Below are 27,344 nucleotides of genomic sequence, written 5' to 3'. Positions count from 1 at the left end.
CTAAATTATCGAGATCGTCAATGTTATCATTTCTTGCGTACAATGTTTCAAAATCGGACTTCCAAGTATTGAGAACTGCATCTCTGTCTGTATTTACCGTACCATCCGGGTTCAAGATTTCCCATGGTATATTTTCTGTTCTTTCGTTTGCAACACCCAGTTTTCCTATAATACTTCTCCAGAAATCACGCTTGCAATTCGAATTCAGCTGCTCTTGTAAATCTCTTTCTTTCTGAATGTTGAATTTTCTTTTAAATTTCCGGTTAAGTTTGTCGAAACTTTTCCTTTCGTTGCAATATCTATCTTTCATGAGTTTTTTACGTTGTGGAGATCCATGAAATTTCAGCCATTGTTTTTCATATTCGCAAGCAATATTCCACTGATTCTGTAGTGTTTCGTTCCAATACGGTTTATAAAAGGATTTCGACCTTTTGCTTTGTATTTGTTTCACCACTGGTAATCTATTGTTCATTTCACGTTGGACAAGCTCTTGAAATTCGTTGTAAGCACTTTGAATATCCTGGTCGACGTGAATAAAATTTTCTATTTTCGTAATTGTGTCTCGAACCATTTGTTGCACACTTTCGTCTGTAAGAAAATCATTTGGAACGTTTTTGTTGGACTGGACTGGCGTAAGTTCATCATTCTGTAACCTTGTTTTCAGTGTTTGAATATAAAAATAAGAAGATGTGGTATGTTTGCAAATGAGACAACTCTCCACAAGAGACCAAATGACACAGAAATTAACAACTATAGGTCGATGTACGGCCTTCAACAATGAGTAAAGCCCACACTGCATAGTCAGCTATAAAAGGCCCCAAAATGACAAATGTAAAACAATTCAAACGTGAAAACTAACAGCCTAATTTATGTACAAAATAATGAACAAAAAACAAATATGTTACACAGCAACAAACGACAACCACTGAACTACAGGCTCCTGACTTGGGACAGGCACATACAGAATGTGGCGGGGTGAAACTCGTTTGAAGGCGCCAATCCTCCCCTAACCTGGGACAGTGGTGTAACAGTACAACATAAGAACAACAAACTATAAAAATCAGTTGAAAAAGGCTTAACTCATCAGATGGATACAAATAGAAATACATCTTACAAAAACACCGAGTGGACATGGACGGGTACTTATACATCCCCACAACAAAATGACACTAAGTACAGATCTGAGAGTACTCGCAGTTACTGACAGCTAGTTCAAAGCCAATAACAACTAATAAAACAAAATCATACATCTAAGACTAAAATATCAATCAGTACACATCCAACATCCAATGGATTTAGAGTAAAGACGTCATAAAGTCTGTCATCTATTTCTCTGTATTTTCTCTTTCTTGGAACACGTTTCCCACCGTCTCTGTATTGGATAAGTGTGAGAGCATGGAAGGCTTCTTCTTGTCTTAACAACTTGATCATGCTGAAGATGTTTGGGTGGGGTGCATTGATTAACTTCTTCAGTTTACTATGCCAACCTTCTAAATGATTTGTTGTTCTAGGACCTTCTGTTTTTGTTTTAAAAAATCAAAATTTATTCAAATAATGAAATTAATTAAATCTTTGAAGCTAAAGTTGAAAGTGTAGGTTACTTTAAATGCTTTAACTACCTTTTCTTTTATATAGTTTTTTTTTCATGTTTAAATTGCTTTACATTTTGTCATGTTGAAACTTTTATAGATAAACTCTTTGGGTTTTGCTCATTATTGACATATAGTCGCTTACATCTACATCATTTGGTTTCTAGTCAATAGTTGTCTCATTGGCAATCATACCATATCTTCTTATTTTTATGCCCCACCTACGATAGTTTTTGATGAAGTTGAAGTCCAATCAACTTGAAACTTAGTATACATGTTCCCTATATGATCTTTCTAATTTTAATGCCAAATTAGAGTTTACCAATTTCACGGTCCACTGAACATAGAAAATGATAGTGCGAGTGGGGCATCCATGTACTGTGGACACATTCTTGTTTATATTTATTGTAAATTCATTTATTTTCGTGGGTACTGATTTTCGTGGATTGAGGAAATCTTGCATTTTCCTGGATATTTGATTTTATTGGTTTTGCGAAAGTCTGCATAAAACCTTATAGAAAATTTGTATTTCATTGAACATTTAATTAAGTGGTTCACCTGAAATCCACAGAATTTGGTATCCAACGAATAATAATGAAACCACAGTATAGAGATATTTATTTTAAAGGGTTATTGACCGATTATTGGTGAATTATAATTAGTCATCACTTTTGAAGTATATTGTGTGATTCACATTAAATTTAAGATTTATTTTTCAGCCAATAGGTTATTTGGAGAAAAATTGGATGGCTGAAGAATTTTCTGGTGGATGTTATTCTTCTAATATGCCACCTGGTGTACTGACAACTATGGGCAGGTAAGTCTAGACCATTTTATTTATGATCAATCATCCTATGGTAATTGTCTGGACATGAGAATTATCACAGTTAAAGCAAAACCAGGCATGCATGTTACGTCCATTTCATTTCTAAAGAGAATGTGTTAATTCAGCCACAAAAAATTGGGTCCATTATTCAGGAAGTGAGAAGAGGCTTTAATATTTGATATTATAGGTTCCATAGATAGATAACAATCTTTTAATTAAGTAACTTTTAATAATTTTTTTCAATAAGAGAAATCAATCTTAAACTTGGTAGGACTGTTTTTCCATGGAAGTCTTGTTTTTGATAAAATGATAAATATAGAACAAAACCACAATGATGTATGCTGTTAAAATCCAGTATTGGTAGTCACTATCACACAACTATTATTGCCAGGTTTTTGTGAAAATTATACCAAAAGTGTTATTTGAGCAATGTCTTGGATAAGTTCAAAAATCAGTGCTGATCAGGTAATTTTAAAGGAAAAAATAAAAAAATGAATTTGAATTGCTTTGCACCCGTTTTCAAGGCTACATTTCATGTAGTTCATGTAGAAATGTAAGAAATTTGTATCAAATGTTTATAATCAGCTGTCATGTAAAAGTTCAAAAATATGTGCTGATCATTAATTAATCAGGTTTTATGTCTCTAAGAAATGTAAATTCATTGGAAAATTGCATTGTCAGTGACCTAAAGCCTCATTTCTTGTACAATTTTGATAAAAATAATATCAGGTTTATACCAGTATTGTCAATGTTTCCTTGAAATAAAAAAAAGTGTATATGGAAAATTAAATTCAAACTGTTCTCACCCATACATTCCTTGAATAATATTTACAAAAATGAATTAACAAGAACCCCAAAAATATAATTTAGTCCTTACCTTTGGACAGATAAAGTATGTGCATCAGTTGGGGATAAACTGGTCCGCCGTTCCATCTAAATCTCCACACAGAAGTTAGTGTAGCGATAAATGAACACAACAGGGGTCCAGTTTACAGTTGGGGACAGTGGAGCTGCTGTACTTTTATAGATAATAAATCAAAACAATTGAATACCAGGAGTTGCCTATTCAATTCTCTCATAACACGACAAGACACAAACCATGCTATAAATAAGTATGCACAGGGTAACGCAGAACTTTTTAGGAATATTTCATTTGTCCGTTGACTGCCTAAAATTAATTCACTCAATCGGCACAGTTAATAAAAGTAATCTCCCTTTGATTTGATTAGTAATTTCTGATTTTGAGACTTTTATCATCAAAAACACTGCAATTTTTCATATGAACATCAACTTAGTTCCTTATGAAATTTTACACACTGACTGTTTTGATCAGTCATACACATATTAAATCTACACAAAATGTCTACTCTCACTGATTTGTAGATAGACATATCATCGGCCTAGCCACAATCAGATGTACATTTCATATTAGGTCTATGTTATAGGCTTCTATAGACAAGAAGAAGAACTTAATTTAAGTATTACATCTTTGAACTGAAGGAAAGAATATAGGGCTTCACAATGCATATCAAATATCATGTATATGTGTTACCATTTTGAAAAAAAAACACCAAATACACGCTAAAAATGGCCAAAATTTCACGTTATGTTGTTTCATTTAAAAATACACTGTTTTTATCAATTGATAGTTAATAAGTGAACCTAATTTGAACTACATTATTGGTTCACTGTTATAGACAATTTATTCATCTTTCTTTTGCTGGTTGTTGCAACGAAAAATCTTCAGTGGTTACAAAGTTATGATAAAAAGTGGAATACTATGCGTTCGTTATGCAATTTTGTATTTTTGTTTTTACCTTGTATAGTGTAGTAATAAAAGAGAAAAATAAATGAAATTTATGCTATTATGTGTTTTGTTTTCTCTTCTTGTATATGAATTAGCAACAACTACCTCATATATCTATATTGCAGTACCCTAGCTGGAGATATATGCCATCTAAAATGGATATACAAATAAAGTGAAAAAATGTCTTGTCCGTAGACATGCATTTCCTAGTAAACTTGAAGTGTAATAACATAAATGTTGCATTGCTAGGTTCCTGCACTTTTGTAGATATGAAAACACTACAAACATTAATTTCTACCATCTTTTTAAAGAGGAAGAATTTGAAAAAAATGTCAGAATGTCTTGTCCGTAGACACATGTCTTGTCCGTAGACATGTCTTTATATCAATATTGCTAGGCTTTATGGATCTAAATTGTTCCTATGTGTTGTTTAAACTTAGAAATATATTATATTTGATTAATTAATGGTTATTTAACTGTTCTCATTTTTTGTAAAATTACTTTACAGGAGTGGATTTTAAAAAGTGGCAAATTGTCAGTCATAAAAAGCATACCTTATTTTACTTCAATATTATTATTCCAGCTTCTTCATAACTTAAAAGATAAACTTAATCAAATGAAGAAATAGTATTTCTCTCTCTCTCTGACTTTATCTTTTGCATTTTAGGATTACCAGCAGATGAGGATGTGTCTACGGACAAGACACTTGTACATAACAAGTATTAAATTCAATTATTTGTCTACTTTGGAACTTAAATCTAATTTATAGGTGATCAAAGTTCTTTGAACACATTAAAACTCAGTATTTTCACCATAAATATGATCACAATTATTTCTAACAGATTGTTTATTCAACTGAAATTGTCTTGTCCGTAGACATTACCACAATCTATTTGTTTCCAATTTCCTTGAGTTCAGCCTCATTTGATAGATAAAATGTATGTTATTTTTTCAAGAGAACACATTCAACTATGTCAAAATTGAGTTTTAATAAAAGTTTAATTGTTAAACAGTCCGACTTATGGATTTCAGTTGAAAGAATGTGTCTTCATTTTTGCTTCATCAATAAAATTTTGAGATATGTAAAGAATCATGGGTACATTTTTATATTTTCCAAAAATGAAAAAACACAGCTTAAAATTAAATGGGTAACTTAATCTTAATTTTAACAATTATCTATTTAATGCATTGAATTAAATATCAATAAAATGTCTTGTCCGTAGACATTATCACAATGTATTTGTTTCCAATTTCCTTGAGGTTCAGCATCATTTGATAGATAAACATGATAAAATGTATGTTATTTTGTCAAGAGAACATATTCAACTATGTCAAAATTAAGTTTTAATAATGCATTTAATTAAATATCAATAAAATGTCTTGTCCGTAGACAAAACATATAAATTGTATTGCTAACTTTGATTGTTAATTGTTAGAATATGCATCAAGTTATTTTAATGTTCTATACACCAAAAGAAAGGTTTTTTTTTTGAAGTTTTGTTATTAATAGATTATTTTAGAAATAGTTTGATCAGATCAGAGTAATGATAAAAGAAAGCTACTGTTGTTTGAAATAATTGTGAGTTAAACATGTTCTTGTCATTTTTTTTTCTATTAAAATGTTTGATATTCAATAATTCTAAACATATTTTGTTGTCTTTGTGATTGGCCAAAAATATGAAACTGGTGACCATGTCTTGAAGGCAACCATTAAAGAAAATTAGACAGTTTTAAAACACCATTTATTTAATAAAAATATTAAATATTTCTTCCCAAAACTGCATGTAATTATATAAATGCTTCAAGTGTTAGCCTTATGATGGCCATTTTTCATAATTTAAACCATTTCTGTACCACATTATCAAAAGGGTTTTTGCCTGATGTGATCTTCATTTTTGACTTCATGTGAAACACAAAATGTACATCTGATTGTGGCTAAGCCGCATGCTCTCTTGGTATAGCTGCTTATCGAAATATTATTGACCCTGAATTTCTTTTCAGTTTTAAACTTAAAAAAATCAGTCAGATAATAACTATAGTAATTTAAAGTTATGGTCAAATTGTAAAAGTTTAACTAACTCTTGCTGCATATGTTTACACTAACTTTTGCAGATGTTTGCAAGAACCGCATGGAAGAATTCATTTTGCTGGAACTGAAACAGCAACAAAATGGGCAGGATATATGGATGGTGCAATTCAGGCAGGATACAGAGCAGCTAAAGAGGTCTGTACATCTTAATAGAAATATTATTTTGTATCTAGTCATATTGTGTCGGGCCAAGGACCCTTGTCCAATTTGTTTAAAACCAAATTTACAAACTCTCCATGTTTATTGTGTCAGTCGTTTTTTTTTGTTTTTTTTTCATTTATTTTGGTCCCTCACTCCCTTTTACAAAAATTGTAATCATATTAATGACCATATGAAATTCAATGTAGGAATGGACGTAATGGTCAAGCATCAAATTCCCCCTTTTTAAAAACCAACTGTAAGTATAAAGTGAGCCTACAATTTGTATTGTCATTTGTGACAAGTCACATCCTATTTTTGAGATACAATTAGCTTCAAACATAGAAAATGTTAATTACGAACATTATTTTATCAAAATAATTAGTGTTATCATCATGTAGGGTACACCATTCCCATCCTCCTATAGAGTGATATATTGGTATGACATGTTTGCATCCTCTGTACATAAATTATTAAATGTGTAATATTTCTGTAGAAAACAACAATTTAATATAAGTGTTGTTTTCTTCTCTTAGCAAAGAAATATCAACAATTTAGATCTATCTAAAGTTTCTTATCAGAGCATGATAATTTAGTTATTTAGTTAGTTTAAAATTTTTCTGATGAACTCTCACATTATTGATAGTATGCTTAAAATCTCCAATGAAGGAACTAAGGTGCTTTTACACAAATGAGGCCTGTCCTTACAGGGTTTTATGCGATGTTTGATGGGTGTCATGAACATAAATACCACATTTCATTGATACTGAATTATTCTACTTGGTCTTGCTTCTGATGCATGTATTTTAATGTGATCAACATCTAGCTTAGCTGTACTTATATTGAAAACAAACACAAATTCTAATCATTATACAACCTGTCCATCTGTTTATAATAGGTGGTACTTGTTACTCAGCTTTCATATTCTTAGTATGCATAGAAGTTTGGAAAAAAAGGTTATAGAAGAAACGTTATATTAATTGAAGCTATTTTTACAAATTTTGGCATAAATTTTACTTTTACATAATTGACTTTTGAATTTTTTATACAATGACTCTGTTATTCATTCAAATTGCCCCTGACAGCATATTGTAAATACTATATAGGACTTCATAGAATTGTACAATAAGATGACTCTTTTGAAACTATTACCCGTATTCATTTAAACCAGAGTAGACCTGAATTTAAATGCTAAATTATATTCACTTGTATGGCCTGCCACGGAAGAACATTGTTTTGCTGGTACTTAATTTGAACTAATAGTATTATTATTAAATGTCAATAATGTATACAGTCTTCTAAATGACTTCTTGGATTTTTTTTTCCTATAAAGATCTTACTATAAACCTTTTTACAGAATAATTTGGTGGAAATTTTAAGATGAAATATTTTCTGATCAGGAGACTTTTCATATATTGGTTGATTGATTGTTGCTTGCTAATTAATGTCCAGTGTTAATTATTTCATTCATATATATTCACAACAAGAACAAATTAATAACAACTAAGGCAATAGTTAGGTAGGTTCTACAAGTGTATGTGGTATAGGTTAGAAATTGTGCCTCACAAAAGGCCTTGTGGTCATAAAAATTAAGAGAACGATTACGGTGCTCAGACTCAAAAATCAACCAATCAATATACTGGATTCTGTGTTTCAAGCACAAATTTTTTACTTCTAGTACTGAGTAAAGGTTTATGACCGAGAGCCCTGGTCACCTACTGACCACTCAGAGATATATTACAAGGCTTATAAAGTGCAGATTGTGACAGTTTCCCCATCTGATTAAGGTCCCCATGCTCACCAGAAGCGGCTGCAAATTCATACATCCCACACAGCCAAATGGACGACCAAAGGGTTTTACTGCCATACCAGGAAAAGTCCAGGATTGACCATATTTTGTTTTACCCCAGTCAACCCTTTAGTTACGACTTTACATAGAAGTCATTGTGTATGTATATATAAAACTATATAGAAAAGGCTTTATGAACACGTCACCAATGATAAAAAAATTACCTTGTTTGTATATGACAGGTGATGCAGAGGAAAGCAGGAAAAGCCATCCCCGTTATAGATGAAGAACCACCCATGGTTGTAGAGAGAGACTGGATAGAGAATTGCTTACCTTCAGTGAAAGGATTACTCTTTTCTCTAACTGTTTTAGTCTTTAGTGTTGGTGTATTTTTCTTGTGGAAATAATATAAACTTCTATTTTTCTTGTGGAAATAATATAAACTTCTATTTTTCTTGCAATGACAATCAGAAAAAAATCAGTTAAAACTGTCATAATTTAAAAAAAATTTATAGGCTGTTAGTTGTTGAAAGCACTTATTAATAATCAAGAATTTTGTATGAATAATTAGTTGTTCAACATGTTTTTTTTTACTTTATTTACATGTAAATTTGTAGACTGCTTAAGAAGGAGTCTTTTTGTTAATGATATTGAGTTGACAACTGAAACTCATAAATATTGATTTGGAAATATTTCTCAAGTTCTTTATAACAAGGTAATACATTGGACTATTGAAGAAATACAATTAGTTCAAATTTTTGCAATTAGGCATTTTTTTAAACAATTTTTTTCATTTAATTATGAAAGTAAAACAATATTTATTTGCAAGTATATTTCAAATTACATACAATCAAACCTGCTACATTGTATAAAGGTCAAAACTTTAAAGCAAAAACCTGTTTTGGCAGGTCACCTTCTTTTTGTCCTGAGGGGCCTCGGTGGCCGAGTGGTCTAAGTAATTACTACTGTAATCACTAGCCAGTCAACACTGAGGTTGTGAGTTCGAACCCCGCTCGTGCAGGTGCACTCAACTCCAATCTTAATTGACTAGGATTGTCAGTTTTCCTATCGAAGGTCGGTGGTTTTCTCCCGGCACTCCGGCTTCCTCCACCAATAAAAACTGTCAGCCACGAAATAGCCCAAAAGCGGTGCTTAAAAGTGGCGTTAAAACACAAAAAATCAAAAATCAAAATCTTTTTGTCCTGCTGTTGTATACTTTAGTATTCTGAACCACAATTCAAAGGTCATCACTCTTATAAGTATTTTAATTTTTATTCCATCTGATTGGTTTTTGGAAATCTGTTTCCCTCCTTTACAAGAACTTTATGACTGTGCCTATGGATTTTGATTAGATCTTGGAAAATTTAGCTTGCAGGAAGCCCATACCATTGTTTTGTGTAATGCTGGACTTGGTGTAGCTCATTTTTACATACCCTGTACTTTGATACTGAAAATAATTGCATAATAATATGAATTTATTTTTTGCCAAACGTTAGCACCGTCAAAAGCCTCAGTACTAGCATATTTTGCATCTCATTTCTAGCTTATCCATCAGAAAGGGCCTGTGTGAAATGCTGTCATCATTTGGCCCTTTTACTTTTTCTTGTTTTCCTCATCTCCTAAGAAAGTACTTGGCAAAATTGATTAAGACGTGGCAGAAATGATGTAAATATAAGAAATAAGATCTATTATAAAGAAAGTACTCATTCCATTATTTTTTTTTCAAATTTATTGTGCAATTTTTTAATATAAACTCTAAGTGTCGGTACTCCTTCTATGTAACTGAAGATTTTAATATACTGTGTATATCATCTTGTTAACAAGGCAAAATCTGTTAAAACTGTTTAGGAAGGACCATTTGTAGACACCTCATTTTTGCTGTTGAAATACATTGATGCACATGTCCATTATAGACCATTCTTTGTTGTTTAAAAAACATTCTGTGTAACTCATCCATTAAAGTATCATTCCTATCAGATTGAAAGAACGTATGTGACGGCTAGAAGCAGTTCTTAATATGCTTTATTTGGTTGGAGAGTGACCAATCTTGGAATTTGACATTGATACCAGCTGTGTAATGCATGCTCTTTCAATCTTCTACATACATTTCAAATTTACTTTCTCACTGCCCAACCTGTACAATATACACTATGATTCCCTCTACTGCTACCAGCCATCCAATAAGTTATATACTACAACAGTAGTATTACAAGACAGGGATTCAGTTTACTGCATATTGTATATTGTTGAGATGCATGATGAATAAATAAGAGAACACTATTAATGAAGTTAGTTGAAATGAAAGAGTTATTAGTTGTTAGCTAATTTCATTTCACCTGCATATTGGTAAATGGTTATGCAAAGTGACTTGAGATAAGTTTTGTAATCTTACATGATCTTTTTTTTAAATTTAAGTAAATTGTTATTCAATACTTTGTTTTAATGTCTTTTACATTTTAATGGTTTTTTTATGAAGTTTTACTGTAATTGTTATGATTATATATGTATACAGTTGTTAATTCTAAATTATTTCTTTCACATATCATTAAAAACTATTGAATCTTAGCCTTCCTTACAAAGTATTAAAGTATGGTATTCCAATAACACAACTCTCCACCAGTTATCAAATAACATAGCGGAGAGGTGAAAGATACTAAAGTTACATTCAAACTCATAAGTCGAAAATAAACTAACAAGGCCATGGCTAAGAAAGAAAAAGACCAAAAGACAAACAACAGTATACAAAATACAACATAGAAAACTAAAGACTGAGCAACACGAACCCCACCAAAAACTGGGGTAATCTCAGTTGCTCTGGAAGGGTAAGCTGATCCTGATCTACATGTGGAACCTGTCATGTTGTTCGTGGTAGTACAAAGCCAGTAATAAGTATAATGTGGTAGTTCACATTCAGGGTAAAGGAGGGTGGGATTGTGGTTACGACGATTGGAACATATCCGTTGTCATCTGTGGAACAGATATACTGTAATGGTCAACCAATGTTTGATGGCGTCTTGTGAATTCTGGAATGGATGATTTCAACTTCAGCACTTGGAACTCTTGGTTTGATAGCTTCCTTGTGAGCAGCAACCCTATATCAAGGAAATCATGATAGGAAATGCAATCCCTGGAATATCGTATCAACTGGGAGATATATACTCCCTATGCAGGTACTGCTGAAATGGTGCACATAGAAATAGAAAGTTCACAATTGGGATGCTGAAATCATCTCTTTTGTCATAAAGTTTTGTTTTCAACCGACACTCCTTGTCAATTTCTAGAATTGAGTAAAGATATGAGACAGACTTAACTGTATCTGTTGTATCCTTTATTTCAAGTTGAATGGGATAGATGCATTCAACATAGTCACCAAACTTTGAATTATTTAGTGAGAGGACATCATCTTTATAGCGGAAAGTGAAATTAAGGGTATAATGGTAGCTTCTTTTCATTCTTCCTTAGAAGCTCCTGTATGAAGTCAGCCTCATATGAATAAAGGAACAAGTCGGTTCCCATGGGAATGCTGATTGTTTGTTGAAAAACATGTCCTCCAAACGTAACAAATATGTTGTCAATCAAGAAATCAAGCCTCTTGATAATGTCAAGTTTCAGAGAATTTTTTGTTTGAATCGGAGTGATTTGTTACAAAGTAGGATTTATCCCTCCCTATGGCAAGATATTTGTAGTTTGAAATGGGAAATACTTGTGTAAAGTGTAGAAAGGTCAAATGTTTTAATACTAGTAGCAACTATAGGTCACTGTTAGGCCTTCAACAATGAGCAAAACCCATACCGCATAGTAAGCTTAAAAAGGCCCCGAAATAACCTTTTTAAATGACCGAAGTTCTTTTATTTTATTGGTGTCATAATTCATGGTAAATCCAAGTTTTAATTAATAATTTTGAGCTTGGATGTATATTGGTTAGATGCAAATGTAACCCTGGGAAAAGTTAATCAATGCTATACTCACTTACCAAAAGCTTTTCAAAGAAAAAAAGATGTATAATATAGTTCTTAGTTTGATGTAGGTCTGTAGCCATTACTCAGAAACTAATAAACATACACCAATAACATTTAGTGTGCAGAATGCAGATGAATACTGGGAAGACTGGCCATGTGCCATAAGATGACCAAGGTCAAATAGCATATAGATGTATGTCATTGATCAGAGACTTTGATTAAGCTTTTAAGCGTCATTATTTGATGTATACAATAGAAAATCATTTTTTTTTGTAATTTAACACTAGTTTATGGTAAGGAACCTGCAGTCATTACTCAATCATATAACCTTGAATTTTATTATTCTACAGTACAAATCTCATATAGAACAGAGAGGAAGCAGGTCTATTTACATTCACTATGTTGAACATGAAAAGGAAAAATTACATGCCCTTAGTATTTGTCTATACCCAATGTTATTTAGTTATTATGTAAAACTGTTCGATGATTGATTGATTGCTATTTGCTCAAATGTCTAGTGGCAAATATTTCTTGCAAATTCAAGACCAGATCAAATTTGACAAACCCCATTTAGGTATGTTTTTCAAAATGGATTGATTGTGATAGAGGATAGGACATTTGGACTGTCAAGGAAAAACGGTGTGTTTGGTAGGAGCAGAAACGTCTTGTATGTGCAAAGAAAATAGCTTTTTCTCCAACACATAGCATCCGATTAAACATTTCAACTCCTATATTACATGTGATGTATGCATAGATATGATTAATGAACTATTAAAAAGGCACATTTTTGTAGATATTTTTCAATAGTCGTCCAAATGAAAATCACACTTAATGAATTTTGTGCGTCTGAACCACTTTTCTGGATTTACCTTCATCAGGATCGGTCAAACCCAAGAATTTGAAAACCATGGATGATAAATACTTAAAACTGTTCAGGAGCTTATAAGACCAAAAAATAACACATAAATAAGAATAGCCAAATCCATCTAAGGTGAGTGAAAACTTAAAAATTCAAATATGGAAAGAAAGGCATTCTTTCAGGTACAGTATCTTTATTGTGGTTGTCAGGATGTGTTCAAAATCTGCAATGTTCTTGAAATTTAACGAAACCATGATCAGTTTCAGTAGCAATTAATGATAATAACCTCGATTGTAGATCTGAATACAAGGTTTTAGTATGTCTTTTCTCTCTTTATCTCACTAAGCAGTGAAAAAATAAATAATATTAGTTCATATCTTATCTAACACATTTAATTGTTATTTTGTGGATGCTAGCAAGTGACTAATTCACTTTAGTCTGAAAAATATCCACATCTTATATAAGTTGCTCACTTAAATGATACGAAATATGATGTGAATGTTCCTGTACTTTTACAGTACCTTTTGGTCAGTTTTATTGAGTCTCCCAAGGTTGAAGTGTATTGATTTCAAGTTAAAATGCGGGAAGAAAATATACTTCACAAATGCAGATTTGAGACTGCAAAAAATGATAAAACTGGAATGGTCGGCAAATCAAAGTATCTAATGGATCTAAGTTCCTAATGGATAAATGGTCCGAAAATTGTCACAAAAATATAAGGACCATAAGAGATACGGTTCCTACTTATTAATGACACGCCTGCTGTACAATACCTTACTCTTGAATTAATAGACAAAACTTAAAGACATACATACTTGAATGAACTGCTCCAATGATATTTAACCCAATTGCTTTCACATTTCATATGTGCCTATATACACAGACATGGGAATTATTGGGAAAACTATATTTCAGTGTGTATACATTTTGTAGATTTAGTAGCTAACCTGTGCTACTCCATATTTGGGAGGCCGATGCCTTAGGAAAGAATTGGAGCTTGCAATCTTTATTTCATATAACCAGCAAAGAAAAAAAACACAGAATTACCCAGAAACACTGTTCAACATACACATTCGATCCAAAGTCCAATAGCAAATACTAAATGCGCACATACTCCGGGCAATGACATGTCAGCTAATAATATAATATAATGAAACTATGGATGAATCGTTCTTTCGGGTAGCCCGACATTCATTGGTAAATTATGTTCATTTAAACATCTTGTACATCAAAATACTGATGAAATATTGTTATTGCTAAAAGTGACCAGCCTATCCATGAAATGATTAGGGACACCTAGAATATCATCTTCTTTTATTTGATAACTAATACACCAAGATCATTGATGATAAAACACAATGCTCCTACTTTCAAGTTAATTTACATTACAGATTTAGTAATTAAGGTTACATGTGCTAGTATTAGACCTCTCATATTTAACAGTGTATGTGTTATAAATTTCGATTTCAAATTAAATCTTTAAAGTAAACAAAAAAGCTAGTACTTGGAATATTACATGGTTAATACAATGACTGATTTTACAGCATAATCCATGAATGTGTTAATTGTCTTTCAATTGCTAAAATCAATATTGTTCATGCATGGCAGCTTTATTTATTTTGCTTTACCACGAAGTTATCGGAGTTCAACCGAAGCAAGTTTTCTTTTCTACACAAGGCATTTTTATAACAACTTTTAATCAAATCTTTGCAAGAAAACTAGAGAGCACATATCTGTTTTGTGCTGTACTTTAAACAGTTGATGAATAATTGTCTATGAATTCAATCAAATCCTAATCTACAAAGGCATAAATTCTCCCCACCATCAGTCTCGTTCCAGATTTTGTTGTGTTCCTATAACTGTATATCCTTGCATCTGTGCTAGTTGCGCTGCATTAGAGCCGCATCCTGGAGGAGGTAGCTGGAAGAGACAACGATTTGATACCAAATCTATTTTTTTTTCTTTCAAAAAAGCTATTGGGCTTGAACTCTACCATGCTTCATGAACAATTTCATATTTTACCGATATTTCGTCATTTTTATATAAACGTAAATGTACTATAAAGCTGTCAGTCTTTGAGGCAACAGCATTTTTTGAAGAAGAAAAAAACACCACATGATCAATCATTGGAGATGGTTACATTACTGAAATATACAATGCCAAACCCTTTCACACAAGAGACAAATTGGAACAGTTCGTTTATCTTCTAAGTGAAATTGTAGCTATAATTTTGTATTATTTTGCTTTAATTTTGCGATATCATGTTGCTTTATATGCCTGTTTGCTTGCTGTACTAAAGCGCCCCCTTAAAAGATCTTTTTGTATTGTCATTGAACATTCATAAAGGTACCAGAATGTGCTTTGAGTTTTATATGTAGCGTTTAATACTATTGTCACTCAAGATATTTAACACTGAGTTTAATATTGACGTTTTTTTTAATTCCCTTTTTTGATCTTTATTTTTCATATTGTCTACTTACCGGTATACTTTTCTGCGACACTCCGCTTAGTGAGGCTCTTGGGTCATATATATTCTCCACTATTACAGTCTTGCCAGTCTAAAATATTGATATGAGAATTTTAAATGCACTAATGGAAAAAATTCAACTTTTTAGTGCATATGTATTGATGTAAAGATAAGATGTGGTATGATTGCCAATGATACAACTATCCACAAGAGACCAAACGGTGTAGATGTACTATAGGTGACCACGCGACCTTCAACTCTATATAAAAAGGCATGACACAGTTGTTTTGTCAAATAAAGCTATAATTATACCAGTGAATAAAATTAAACAACGAGAGATGAGGTTAATCATTCTGTCACTTGTTCTATCTAATTACATGTATTACATATATATTTCCCAACTTTTATGTAGATATATGCATTATACAGGTGATATAGAATATCGATGGTTTCGTCACTTGATAAGATCTGGCTTCATCTATATAGGATTTGGTATTCAAAATGTTCGTTTTTAACAATATCAATACTGAACAAAGTATTTTTTAAATTCCATATTATAATCAATTTATGCATTATTTGCGTTTTCCAAGAGTATTTTAAACTTACACCAGGTTGTTAAGGATAATTTTGACAGTCGTTGTTCTGATGTGGGTAGCCTGGAATTAGATAAATAATATAGGTGGAAAATTATCAGAAGTAACTTCATAGAAAGGCCAAATAATTGTTCCTTCTGTCAAACGAAACTTAGGGTTTACTGTTTCTTTTAGATGAACAGCATCAAATTGGCATCGAGCATCAGTATTATAGTTTTTAACTAATTTGAAAACTTAAGTGGTAGAAATGAGAATACTTACCAGACATTATGCAAGTCTTGGTGTTGAGATAATTTATATACAATATTAATAATGAAATATATAAGAGGACGGCGGACCAATCACGTGCTCAGATGTAAAACGAAAGAATAATATTTGTCATTTAACCATAATCCGATCACACTACAAATTTAAGCTATAATTAAATATTCGGGATATGCACGTTTGGGCTAAATGATTTAGCACAAATGTCTTGCGCCAATTTAGTCGCCGGACATTTTGAACTTATATATAACAGGGAAAGAAAAATGTACTTTCTAACAATGCAACATGATTATTAAAAAATTGAAAACAACACGTTTAATAATTTCATTTTTCTGGATTTACCTTCAATATATACTACCCGTTTGTGCATACGTTGTATATAAAAAATGTTCATTTAATTAAAAACAGATTTAGCATCAGAATTTTTCATTTGATTTTTTTTTTTATTTTTCTGACTGAGGGAATAACCGAATTTTTACTTGTAATGAGAAACACGACGGGTGCCATAAATGGAACAGGATACGAGATCACCCCCCGGTTTTGGGTGGGATTGCTCAACCATCACATAAAAATGAGATAGGATTACCAATAAAACTCAAATGAAGTGGTAGTGTGTAATTATAAGCCACCTATCATGTCTTAGTTTTCTGTGTAGTGATTTGTAAACTGTTTTTGTCTTTTTGACGCTTCTATTTTTATTTTTTGCAATGGTCGTGTCTGTTTTTCTTCGACTTACGATTTCTGATTGTCCCTTTGGTGTCTTCTGCATTATTTTACCATATAATGCTATATATACTCTGCAAAATAGAAACGCATAATGAATTTTTAAATTTTTGAATTGAAATTTTACAATTATTAATAAAGATATTCACTCAAAACGTGTTTGATTGAGAATAGGACAGTAAATAAAAGTCAATTTAGAGTTACTTCCGGTGCCATTAAAGTTAGTACCGTGTATGACCACCTTTCGCTGCTAAGACTGCTACGCATTTCCTCGGCATGGATGCTATCAATGTTCTAATGTTGTTGCGTGGAATTTTGCTTGCCATTCCTTTTGCAACATTTTTTGGAGCTGATCAAGGGTCTGAGGCGGGGTTGACGCTGGCGCACACGTTTATTCAGTTGGTCCCATAAATGCTAAATATGATTCAAGTCCAGTGATTTTGAAGGCCAAGGTAGCACATTGATGTTATTCTTCTCAAGTAGTCTATTAGTAAACGCGCTGTGTGAGGCCTAGTTTTGTCCTGCTGGAATAACTACCTCTGTCGGTCAATACCATGCATAAAGTGAGGTTGGAGAATTTCGTCTCTGTACCTTTGAGCCGTTAAATTACCCGGAACATGTACCAATTCCGTTTAACGGTCATTAGAGATAGCCGCCCCCATCATGATACTTCTTCCACCGAAGCTGCCCACTTCTTGGAAACACGAGGAAGCAAAACGTTCATTCATGCGCCGGTAGACACGAGTTCTTCCATCACGTTTCTGAAGTATAAAACGGGACTCATCACTGAACCAGATTCTGCGCCAGTTGCTGAATGTCCAGCCCTCAATCTGTTGCAGCATTGAACTCTATTCCGTCTGTGTAATGGCCTCAAAACGGGTCCAAAATGCGGCCTCCCGGGTCTAATGCCATGTTGTCGCGGTCGATTGCGGACTGTTTGTGCGCTGATTCTTCTCAATCCTGGTATCTCAATTGCAGTGGCCGTTGCGGCAACGGTTCGATTCCGTAGATGAAATACCCGGATGTAGCGATCTTGTCCAGAAATCTTTAGGCGAGGTCGTCCACTCCTCGGGCGGTCCTTAGTACAGCCAGTCTGCTGTTATCTGTTCCAAAGTCTCGAAATTGTGCTCTGGTTAACATTTTCAGTTCTTGCTACTTCACTTTGGGACACTCCGGCCTGGAGACGGCCGATAACGATATTTCGAATGGCAGGGTCCAACCTTGGTATGGCAGCGTTTTAACGTTGTGATGAATTTAAATCTTCAAACTTGGTCCTTAAAAGTGTAACAGTTGAGTTGTCTTGACCACAAAATTCTCGGCGAAAAAGGTCAAATGCACTTTTAGCGAGTCGCAAATTTCATGTGGCAGAGAGCCAAATCAAAAGAACGGGCATTTAAAGTTTAAAACTTCGAAGATGCAATTGACCATTTCATTTTACCTTGTAAAATATATATTTTGCATTTTGAAAAATTCATCGGAGCTACTGTATGCGTTTCTTTTTTTGAACAGTATATTATAATAACATTTGACCAGAACAGCAGGCTTATACGACAGTTTTGTGCAAAATTGGTTTGAAATGTTTCTTTGGGAATAAATTCCTGAAGTAACAACCTAAATTTATAACAGAAAATAGTTTGTATTAATAACTGTATTGGACATGACCATGACTATGAACGGACTGCCGTGCTCTACAAAACTTGGTTATCATGATAAGGACTATGTTCAAACACTTAGAAAATTGGGAAGATGGAAAGAGGTTTTACATATTTTTTTGCATTTACTGTGCCTCTACTTTTTGTTACCGAAGAAATAACCAAATCAAGATTCTTGTAAACAAAAGGTTTATCAACTGTTGTAGGACATGGGACCAATAGACAGACAACTGATACCTTTATCTCCTAAAATTAACATGTCAATGGCTGGTATTTTTGAGAGAATTGGTAGTTCAAACATAGGTAAATTACTTTCCTCCTCCAGGGAATGCTCATTGATTTCGTCAAATGATGGTGTGGTGGTTTTTAAAATTTCATTTTATCCAGAAAGAGGAATTGGAAAATGTAGTTAATAATGGTTTACTTTTATAAATTTTGACTTGGATGGAGAGTTGTCTCATTGGCACTCATACCACATCTTCTTATATCTATTAAAATAAAATGTAATACATTTTTATATAAATGGGTTTCTTTTTCCATTGCCAAAATACGATTCCTTTATTTTAATATACAAAAACCTTATAGTGTTAAAAAGCAATGTAATGAGAAATAAAAGTTTTATTACAAATTCTTCGAGTTAATAGTTGTTTATATTTTCAAGTGAAACTGATCATTGTTACCTAAATTATTGACTGGTCACAGATTTGTATGGCACTGATTTTTATAAAAGTCAAATTTCGACCCCACTTGAATATTTTATTTTATACATTATTTTCATTTGCATTTTATTTTAAATCATAATGGTCATTTTACCCGTTACTATTTTAATAGATTTTTCTTAATTTTCGTTAACCTTTCCACTCTGAGCTTGAAAGTTCGAACCCTACTCATGGAGAAGTGTTTTCAAATCTGATCTTAATTGACAAGTTGGTGCTTATCTCTGATTACTCCTACTCCCTCCACACAAAAACAACAACAAAAAACTGGTTGCCATGACAATCAATATTACTGAGACTTTAGACACAAACAAGCAAACAAGCTAATGTTTTATTTTAATAACATCAGCAATTTTAGTTGGGCATATAGATAATCCGATGTTCATCTGGAAAGAGATAATGTCAAAACAATCCCAGAGGTTTTTGCTGATGGGGGGTGCTTTATTTACTATTTTTACAAACGGTAGTGGCTATGTTTGATAGTGATTGGGTACATCCACAATAGCATCTGGTTAAACGAATTGCATACCACTTTTGACAATCATATTTCAAATTCATGAACCGCCTAGGTGGTCTCGTGGAACTGACTCACCTTGAGCACGAAGTATTTAGGAGTCAGATCAAAGACTGGTCGACTCGCTGTCAGAATAAGGAGCCATTTTAAGGTCACATGTCTTTCTGGGGATTGTTACCTTATGAACTAACAAGACAAAAAATCCTGCTACGTTTGTATTTAGGGAAAATCTGGTTTATTTGGAGCATAATTTCTGGGAATCATTAACTGCTCCTCGGGATTCGTATACCTCCGCGGTTTCGGATCAGGATACCCGGTGTGTTTTTTTTAATGTTCCGGTGCTGGAAACATTCAATTTCATATACTATCGCTTACCTAAAGAGTCCTCCCAAAAAATTCGGAGCAAAGCCTAAAACCTGTCTTGTCATCAAACAACAAACACCAAAGTAATACAAGCCTTAATTATTTCAAAACTTATGAAATAAAATCTAAAACAAACATTGCACAGTTTTTTCTTGTGTTTCAAATGCTATTTATATAAACTGCCCCAGGTTGGAAATAGTTGAACGCTCACAATCATGCTTAACCTCGCCACACTCCGGGGCTTTATGTGTCTGTCTCAAACTAGAAGCCTGTTATTCGGTTGTTGTTGTAAATAGTGAACACCTGTTGAAAACTCTTCAATTGTCATTAATTTACTTTAATCTTCAATCAACATTAAACTATGCATAAACATGATATTATAAGATAAATATATTATTGTTCTAAAACACGAGTAAAATTATTATCATTATAGATCATAATACGACAGGGTAAACGTCATACTTGCTGTAGTACATAATAAATAATAAAATATCACAAATAAATGTAGCAATTAGATCTATATATTTATTAATAGAATATTAACATTCTTGTCGCTAAATTTGTTTTCTTTTGCATATTTATTTTAATATTTATTTTATGTTTTCTTGTCGCTAAATAGTCTTCTTGTCGCTAAATTATTCTTCTTGTCGCTACTTGTCGCTTCTTGACGCTTGACGCTTCTTGTCGCGAAAATTCTTCTTGTCGCTAATTAGTGAGACCGCATATCGGTGATTTTACTAACTTGCTACACTGTATGGTTTGGCGCATTGTTTGGGTTGTACGGCTACCTATAATTTGCTTACGTCCTCTAATGAAGGGTTGCCAATCCTTGGCAATCATATAACATTTCGTTATTTTCCTAAAATAAAGAAAATCACATGTCACAATAATTTAAATAGACGGTAGTATTCATAATCAGGGGCGGGTCGAGGGTACGAGGACTGGGTGTGGGGATAATTGACCGAAATGGTAACAAAAACGCTGAACGTAGGTATGTGATTTTTTAACGATTTTAAGCAAATATTGATATTTTCTACCGCTCTAATCCCCCTCCCCTTTTTGGAACGCACCACTGATAATGATTGTATAAACAATAATATAAACGATATATTAGAAATCTAATTTAAGCAAGTGAACATCTCAATTTATAATCCTCACGAATCCCTTTCATGCAGCACTTGAAAACGTTATTTTAACCGTGATATGTAGGGAGGCAGAGTTGTCAACGTATATATGTTCCGCCGACCAGAGGTTCCCCTGGAAACTTTATTATAAACAATGCCATAAAATCTATTCGTGTTGGAACCAATATTCTATACCCTTTGTTCTGTTAGGAACAAATACTGTAATATTTATTCCAGTGGAAATAATATTACATAATATGTCTTCCTTCTTTGAAATTTCCAGTGGCGGATCCAGAACTTTTCATAAAGGAGGGGGGCGCTGACTGACCTAAGGGGGACCCGCTCCAGTCATGCTTAAGTGATTCCCTATATAATCAACCAAACTTTTCCCATAAAAGGGGGGCCCGGGCCCCCCTAGGCCCCCCTGGATCCGCCTATGATTTCTTATTATAAAGAACTGATGTTTCATGACAGAGTTATACATTGACAGTCTTAATTTGTTTTAAAAAAGATCAATATTAATTCTGTCAAAGTTTTAGTTTTTATTTTGTCACACTGTTTTCATTGTGAAAAAAGAATTTCATTTCAAGATATAGTTTGTTTATATTTTGATCACATGAGTAAACTATTTAAATTTTAGCGCACATTAATTCACCTGTGGAATATTTAAAAAAATATTTAGATTGTCTCCCTTTAATCAAAAAGGAACTAGCTCCTACTGAAAACGAAAGTAATCTGTTTAAAACAAAAAAAGACAAAGTTCATTAAATCCAATTGACTAGGTAAGTTAACTAAACAAGCAGGAAAGACTTACTTATGAACCCCTCGTATTGAAGGAATAAGCATGGATATATGGATATACATCATACTTGAGGCTTGTTTAGGGGGGGGGGGGGGGGGGGGGTGGGTGGTATCAATATCCCATATCCCATTAAGTTTTTGTCCCAATATCTCATATCCCTATAATGTTTACCCCTAATATCCCAATAATTTTTTTTACAAATATCCCGTATCCCTAGAACTATTTTGAAATATCCCAAAAAATCATTAATTCATTCCCAAACCCATTTTTGTATACAACATTCGTAAATACATGTTGTGCGTTGTAGTATGGATGTCAATGATGTGGACTTTTTCACAGAGAAAAGTTAATCATTCAGAATTATCCAGAGACCTTTAAATTTTAATCTACATGTCTGGAATAACCAATATATAACTAAGCGTTTGTAACAAATAAAACGTTACTGTAGAGATAAGCGTGAGCCACCAAATGTGAGCTCTTCAAAGGCATGTAGCTAAGAGAATCACCCAATGTGAACTCACAGATGACACGTCGTTTTAATAGAAATGCTAAGAATAAGAAAATCCAATTCTACAATAAAAAAAAGAACGGAATGAATATAATATGCAGCAAAGAGCTGCACATGCAAAAAAGCATGTACTTAATCGATTAAAACGCAAATTATCAAATCAGGAATATATCCTGTTGGCGAAATGCTTGAAATTTATACCAACGCCATCAAGCAAAAATGCAAAAATTTCTATACTAAAAGACTACAGTGAATTTGCTAGACAACTGCGATATCGATATATGTTCAGTCATAAAGAAAAAAATTTGTAAGGGTTCCGCGGAACCCAGTGTCTCGCCTACTTTTGCTGTTAATCGCAGGCTCAACAAAAATGAGGAAAAAAATTAATAAAAATATTCCTCTCGATACTATCTTTTGATTGTAAGAAGCTTCTGTCCAAGTTTATTAAAAATCCAGGATAGTTTATGAATCTACTAAATGTTTTAAAAACTTTAACTGCAGACTGTATGTAATGTTAACTAGAAGAAAAACTAAGTTCATTTATAAGTAAAATACAGAAAAACAGATACAAAATTTTAACAAAATTTCCTTCTAGATACTAGCTTTTGATCATAAACACGCTTCTGTACAAGTTTGGTACAAATCCAGGATAGTTTAAGAAAGTTATTTAAATTTTAAAAACTTTAACCACAGAGTGAATGTTATATTTCCTGGCAGAAAAACTAAGTCCATTTATAAGTAAAATACGAATTAATTAACTTCTGGATACTATCTTCGTTATGATCATAAACAAGCTACTGTCCAAGTTTGGTAGAAATCCAGGATAGTTATTAAAATTTCAAAAACTTTAACCACATAGTGAATATTTGTGGACTCCGCCGCCGACGACGACGACGACGCCGACGACGGAATGTAGGATCGCTATGTCTCGCTTTTTCGACAAAAGTCGAAGGCTCGACAAAAATGACCATCAACCATCTCATAGCAATACAGGATATAAACCTGCTTCTACGTGCCATACGTCGGAAAATTATATCGATTTAACAAAGCTTGAATTATCTTTCCTAATAGATTAAAAAAAAACAATCTTACTAAGGGCGAAAGAATAGCAAGTACGGAATTTGAAAAATGATGAAACAATTGTAATAAAAAAAAGCAGATAACAATTCAAATTGTGTTATTTCAGACAGACTAGACTACATAACAGAAGTCACAAGACAACTAAATACTCAATATTACTGCCAATTAGATTCATTTAAAGGGGCATTGGTTGTCTAATTCATGTTCATCGATTTGACTCAAATTCTCATATTTGATTTATAGCATACTAAAACATATATCCAAATTATAAAAAGTATAAAATAAACAATTTACAAAGGCATGGGCTCGATAATATGTTTCATCGTTTCTTGTGTATTTTAGTCTAGACGCCATCTAATTAACTATCGAGTTGACCTCCGAAGACTGCCGACGGTCATATAAGCGATTTATAAACATAAATATAGATATAAATAGATAGCAAACTCGTGCAATAGGATTTTTCTAGGTCTGTTTAATTTTATATTATAGGTTAAAAATATAGGGACGATGGATTCATAATATATGATGGAACATCAGATTAAATTGCAGATTCTTTTCGTCTAGCAAATAATTATAACCCCTTATTGAAGTCCACCTATGAAATCTCAAACGACAAAATGTCGTTCTTAGATGTTCATGTAATTAAAGGTCAAAGATTTACAACACATGGCATTCTTGACCTTGAAATACATTTTAAAGAAACAAATTCTTATCTCTATCTGCATAGAAATAGCTGTCACTCACAGCATGTACTCCGAGGATTTATTAAAGGTGAAGCAATACGGCAAATTAGAAACACAAATGACCATAACAATTTAATAAACAATCTAACTAATTTCAAAGTGAAATTATTAGATAGGGGTTATGATAACGTCGAAATAGATGATAGTATTACTGATGCTTTATCAATTGACCGTACTGAATTATTACAGCAAAATAAATCGAAGGAAAAAGAAAATATTGCGTTAGTTTTGATAACTAAATATAACCCATATATATATATATACGTAAAATAAAGAAACGGGCATTTATTACAGTTTGACGAAGATTGTGTATAATAGATATTCAATGCTGCACCAATAGTTGCGTATAGCAAACATAAAAGTGTTGGAGATATGCTTAGTAGATCAAAGTTAAAGACTTTAACATAAAATTGACAGTTGGACCCCTGATGATCGCATATCTGTCATAATAACTAGACCTATTGATGAAGAATTAAAATATAAATATATCAATATATACATGAATAATTTTCATATTTGATTATATTAAAATAATGCATCTAAAATGACCATCCCAAGCCAGAGCCTCTAATCCCAAACTTTAAACTGCCGAAACACTAAAATAGTGATCATAGTACGTGTTGGGTCCTATCATGCAATTTGGGATGCGTGATTGCATGGGTGTTTTATAATAACAAAACTCAATGAAAATCAACAAAGCACTTAAATAACTTTTTCTAGTAAATTTTTTTGGCAATTTTATCAAGTGAAATGTAAATATTTCTGTACTTAACTTTTAATTTTCACATTTTTATCATTTTTCATTTTCAAAATTCAATATCCCTAAAAATGCATCAATATCCCATATCCCATTTATTTTTAGGACAAATAACCCATATCCCTAAAATTAAAATAGCAAATTAGGAATTAGTAGAAACTATCAAAGACGACATTCCAAATGAAGTTTCTATTTTTAAATGCTAGAGCTTCATGACTACAAATATCCCCCCCCCCCCCCCCCCGAGAAATTCTGGTTTAGTGGCTGAAAACTTACAGAGGCGGATAGCTTTATATATGATTAATTCATAGACTTTTTACATGTCTTATTCTAAACGTTGCCTAGTTTTTCCCCTGTTCATAATCCTAGGATCCGCATGTGTCTTATACATGTACATGTATATAATATACTGAAGTTCAAAGTTATTCCATGGGTACAAATGTAGTCACGTTGATAACTGAATGTAATCTATCAGATACATCTTAGTGTCTGGCTATAGAATTGTTTTTAACAAACTTTTATATTAATCTGTGCACTAACAGGATACTACATCAGAATTTGCAATGTAGAGTCAGGTTTTCTACCTGATAAAATTCTGAGTCTGTGGTTGATTATCAAAAAAGAGGAAGATTAGAGCCAGTGCGACTACTTAACTATGATCAGACTTAATAAAAGGATGTTAGACTTTAATGGTTTCTTAGAATAATCAATCTGAGGAACATTTGTCAATTTGGTATTTATATAGATAGCACGTACCTGACCTTTCTCAATTCAAGGTTAATATGGATTATTGTAAAACTTTTTTGAACGGTAAAGGTAATAATGATTTGTGGAATGCAACATACATGACAGATTTTGATGCCTGACACCAACTTGCAATTCCTCAGGAATCCGCCATGATACTCTAGTCCTATAACTTCACATTCTTATTCAATTTTTTTACATGCACGTTTTTATACTGATATTTTATTTATTTTTCAATGCACGTTGATAGTTAAAAAAATTGGCAAAATTAGTAAAAAGAAAATATCAGAAAAAAATAGAAAATAAAGCCCCCGAGGTCATATGTTATAGGACTACATGATGCTCGAGTCTGAGACAATAAACAAAGGCTTGAAATTTCAATATGATTATGAATTAAAGTGTATGTGTGAAAATTGATTCACGACGTCACGTTCCTTTGACTATATCAAGTGGTAGTAAATCATTGTACTTCATATTTCATACTGGTAAAAGGTTTTAACATAACTGATAATGGGTCTACCGGTGATATTTGTTATGACATTATTTCGTGACATATGTCATCGTGTATTAGATCAAAAATTGGAACACTTGCATGCATGCGTATTGCCTATTGTACGACAAAATATAAAAATAAGAAGATGTGGTATGATTGCCAATGAGACAACTCTCCACAAGAGACCAAATGACACAGAAATTAACAACTATAAGTCACCGTACGACCTTCAACAATGAGCAAAGCCCATGCTTTTTTAGCACATTCGCGCTTTGAATTTTGTTTCTGTCATGGTAAGGTCTGCATTTCCACGACTTATAGTTTTTGATTGTACCTTGTACCTTCTGTCTACTTTTAGGCCAAATATTCTTGAACGATCCATCTTTAAAAATATGGTATTTACGTTTCATATTTATTGAACTTTATTACTAAGTTTGTGTTGTATAACACATGATTTATAACAAACATTTCTAAAATTGTCCATGTATATAATTTTGAAATTATTTAGAAACTAAGGTTTCAACTCCCTCAGGCAAAGTTGACCTTAGATGGATATGGCTATTTTAGGTCCTTTTTGGTCGTATAGCTCTTCAACTGTTTCGGTTCTTATACATCCTTGGCTTTCAAATATTTCTGATGAAGGTAGATCCAGAAAAGCGCTTCGGATGCATGAAATTTATAACGGTGTTGTTTTCATTTTCACGAGGAAACACAATGATCAGATGTATATCACAATATTATGCAT

General features: G+C 32.7%; 1 protein-coding gene and 1 long non-coding RNA gene across 3 annotated transcripts in view; one reads left to right on the top strand and one right to left on the bottom strand.

Moving 5' to 3' along the window:
* LOC127727857 (amine oxidase [flavin-containing]-like) overlaps positions 1 to 27,344 on the top strand; it is a 115,772-nt gene that overhangs the window by 76,528 nt on the left and 11,900 nt on the right. The window contains exons 11-13 of one of the 2 annotated variants that reach the window (XM_052234975.1): positions 2,309 to 2,406; positions 6,335 to 6,446; positions 8,481 to 8,624. In XM_052234975.1, coding sequence (XP_052090935.1) covers positions 2,309 to 2,406; positions 6,335 to 6,446; positions 8,481 to 8,624 — 354 coding nt within the window. Of the gene's footprint in view, positions 1 to 2,308; positions 2,407 to 6,334; positions 6,447 to 8,480; positions 10,804 to 27,344 lie in introns of those variants that run through there. The other variant, XM_052234976.1, reaches the window with a different exon arrangement.
* On the bottom strand, positions 14,376 to 16,332 carry LOC127727912 (uncharacterized). The gene is made up of 3 exons (XR_007993894.1): positions 16,130 to 16,332; positions 15,537 to 15,614; positions 14,376 to 14,976 (listed from the first exon to the last, which is right to left on the bottom strand). It is a non-coding gene; the product is annotated as an uncharacterized LOC127727912 (long non-coding RNA).

Source organism: Mytilus californianus, unplaced genomic scaffold (genome assembly GCF_021869535.1).
Source record: "Mytilus californianus isolate M0D057914Y unplaced genomic scaffold, xbMytCali1.0.p SCAF_2, whole genome shotgun sequence".
Lineage (NCBI taxonomy): Eukaryota > Metazoa > Mollusca > Bivalvia > Mytilida > Mytilidae > Mytilus > Mytilus californianus.
The sequence above is the reverse complement of the archived record's forward strand: the minus strand, read 5'-3'. Positions and strand labels throughout refer to the sequence as shown.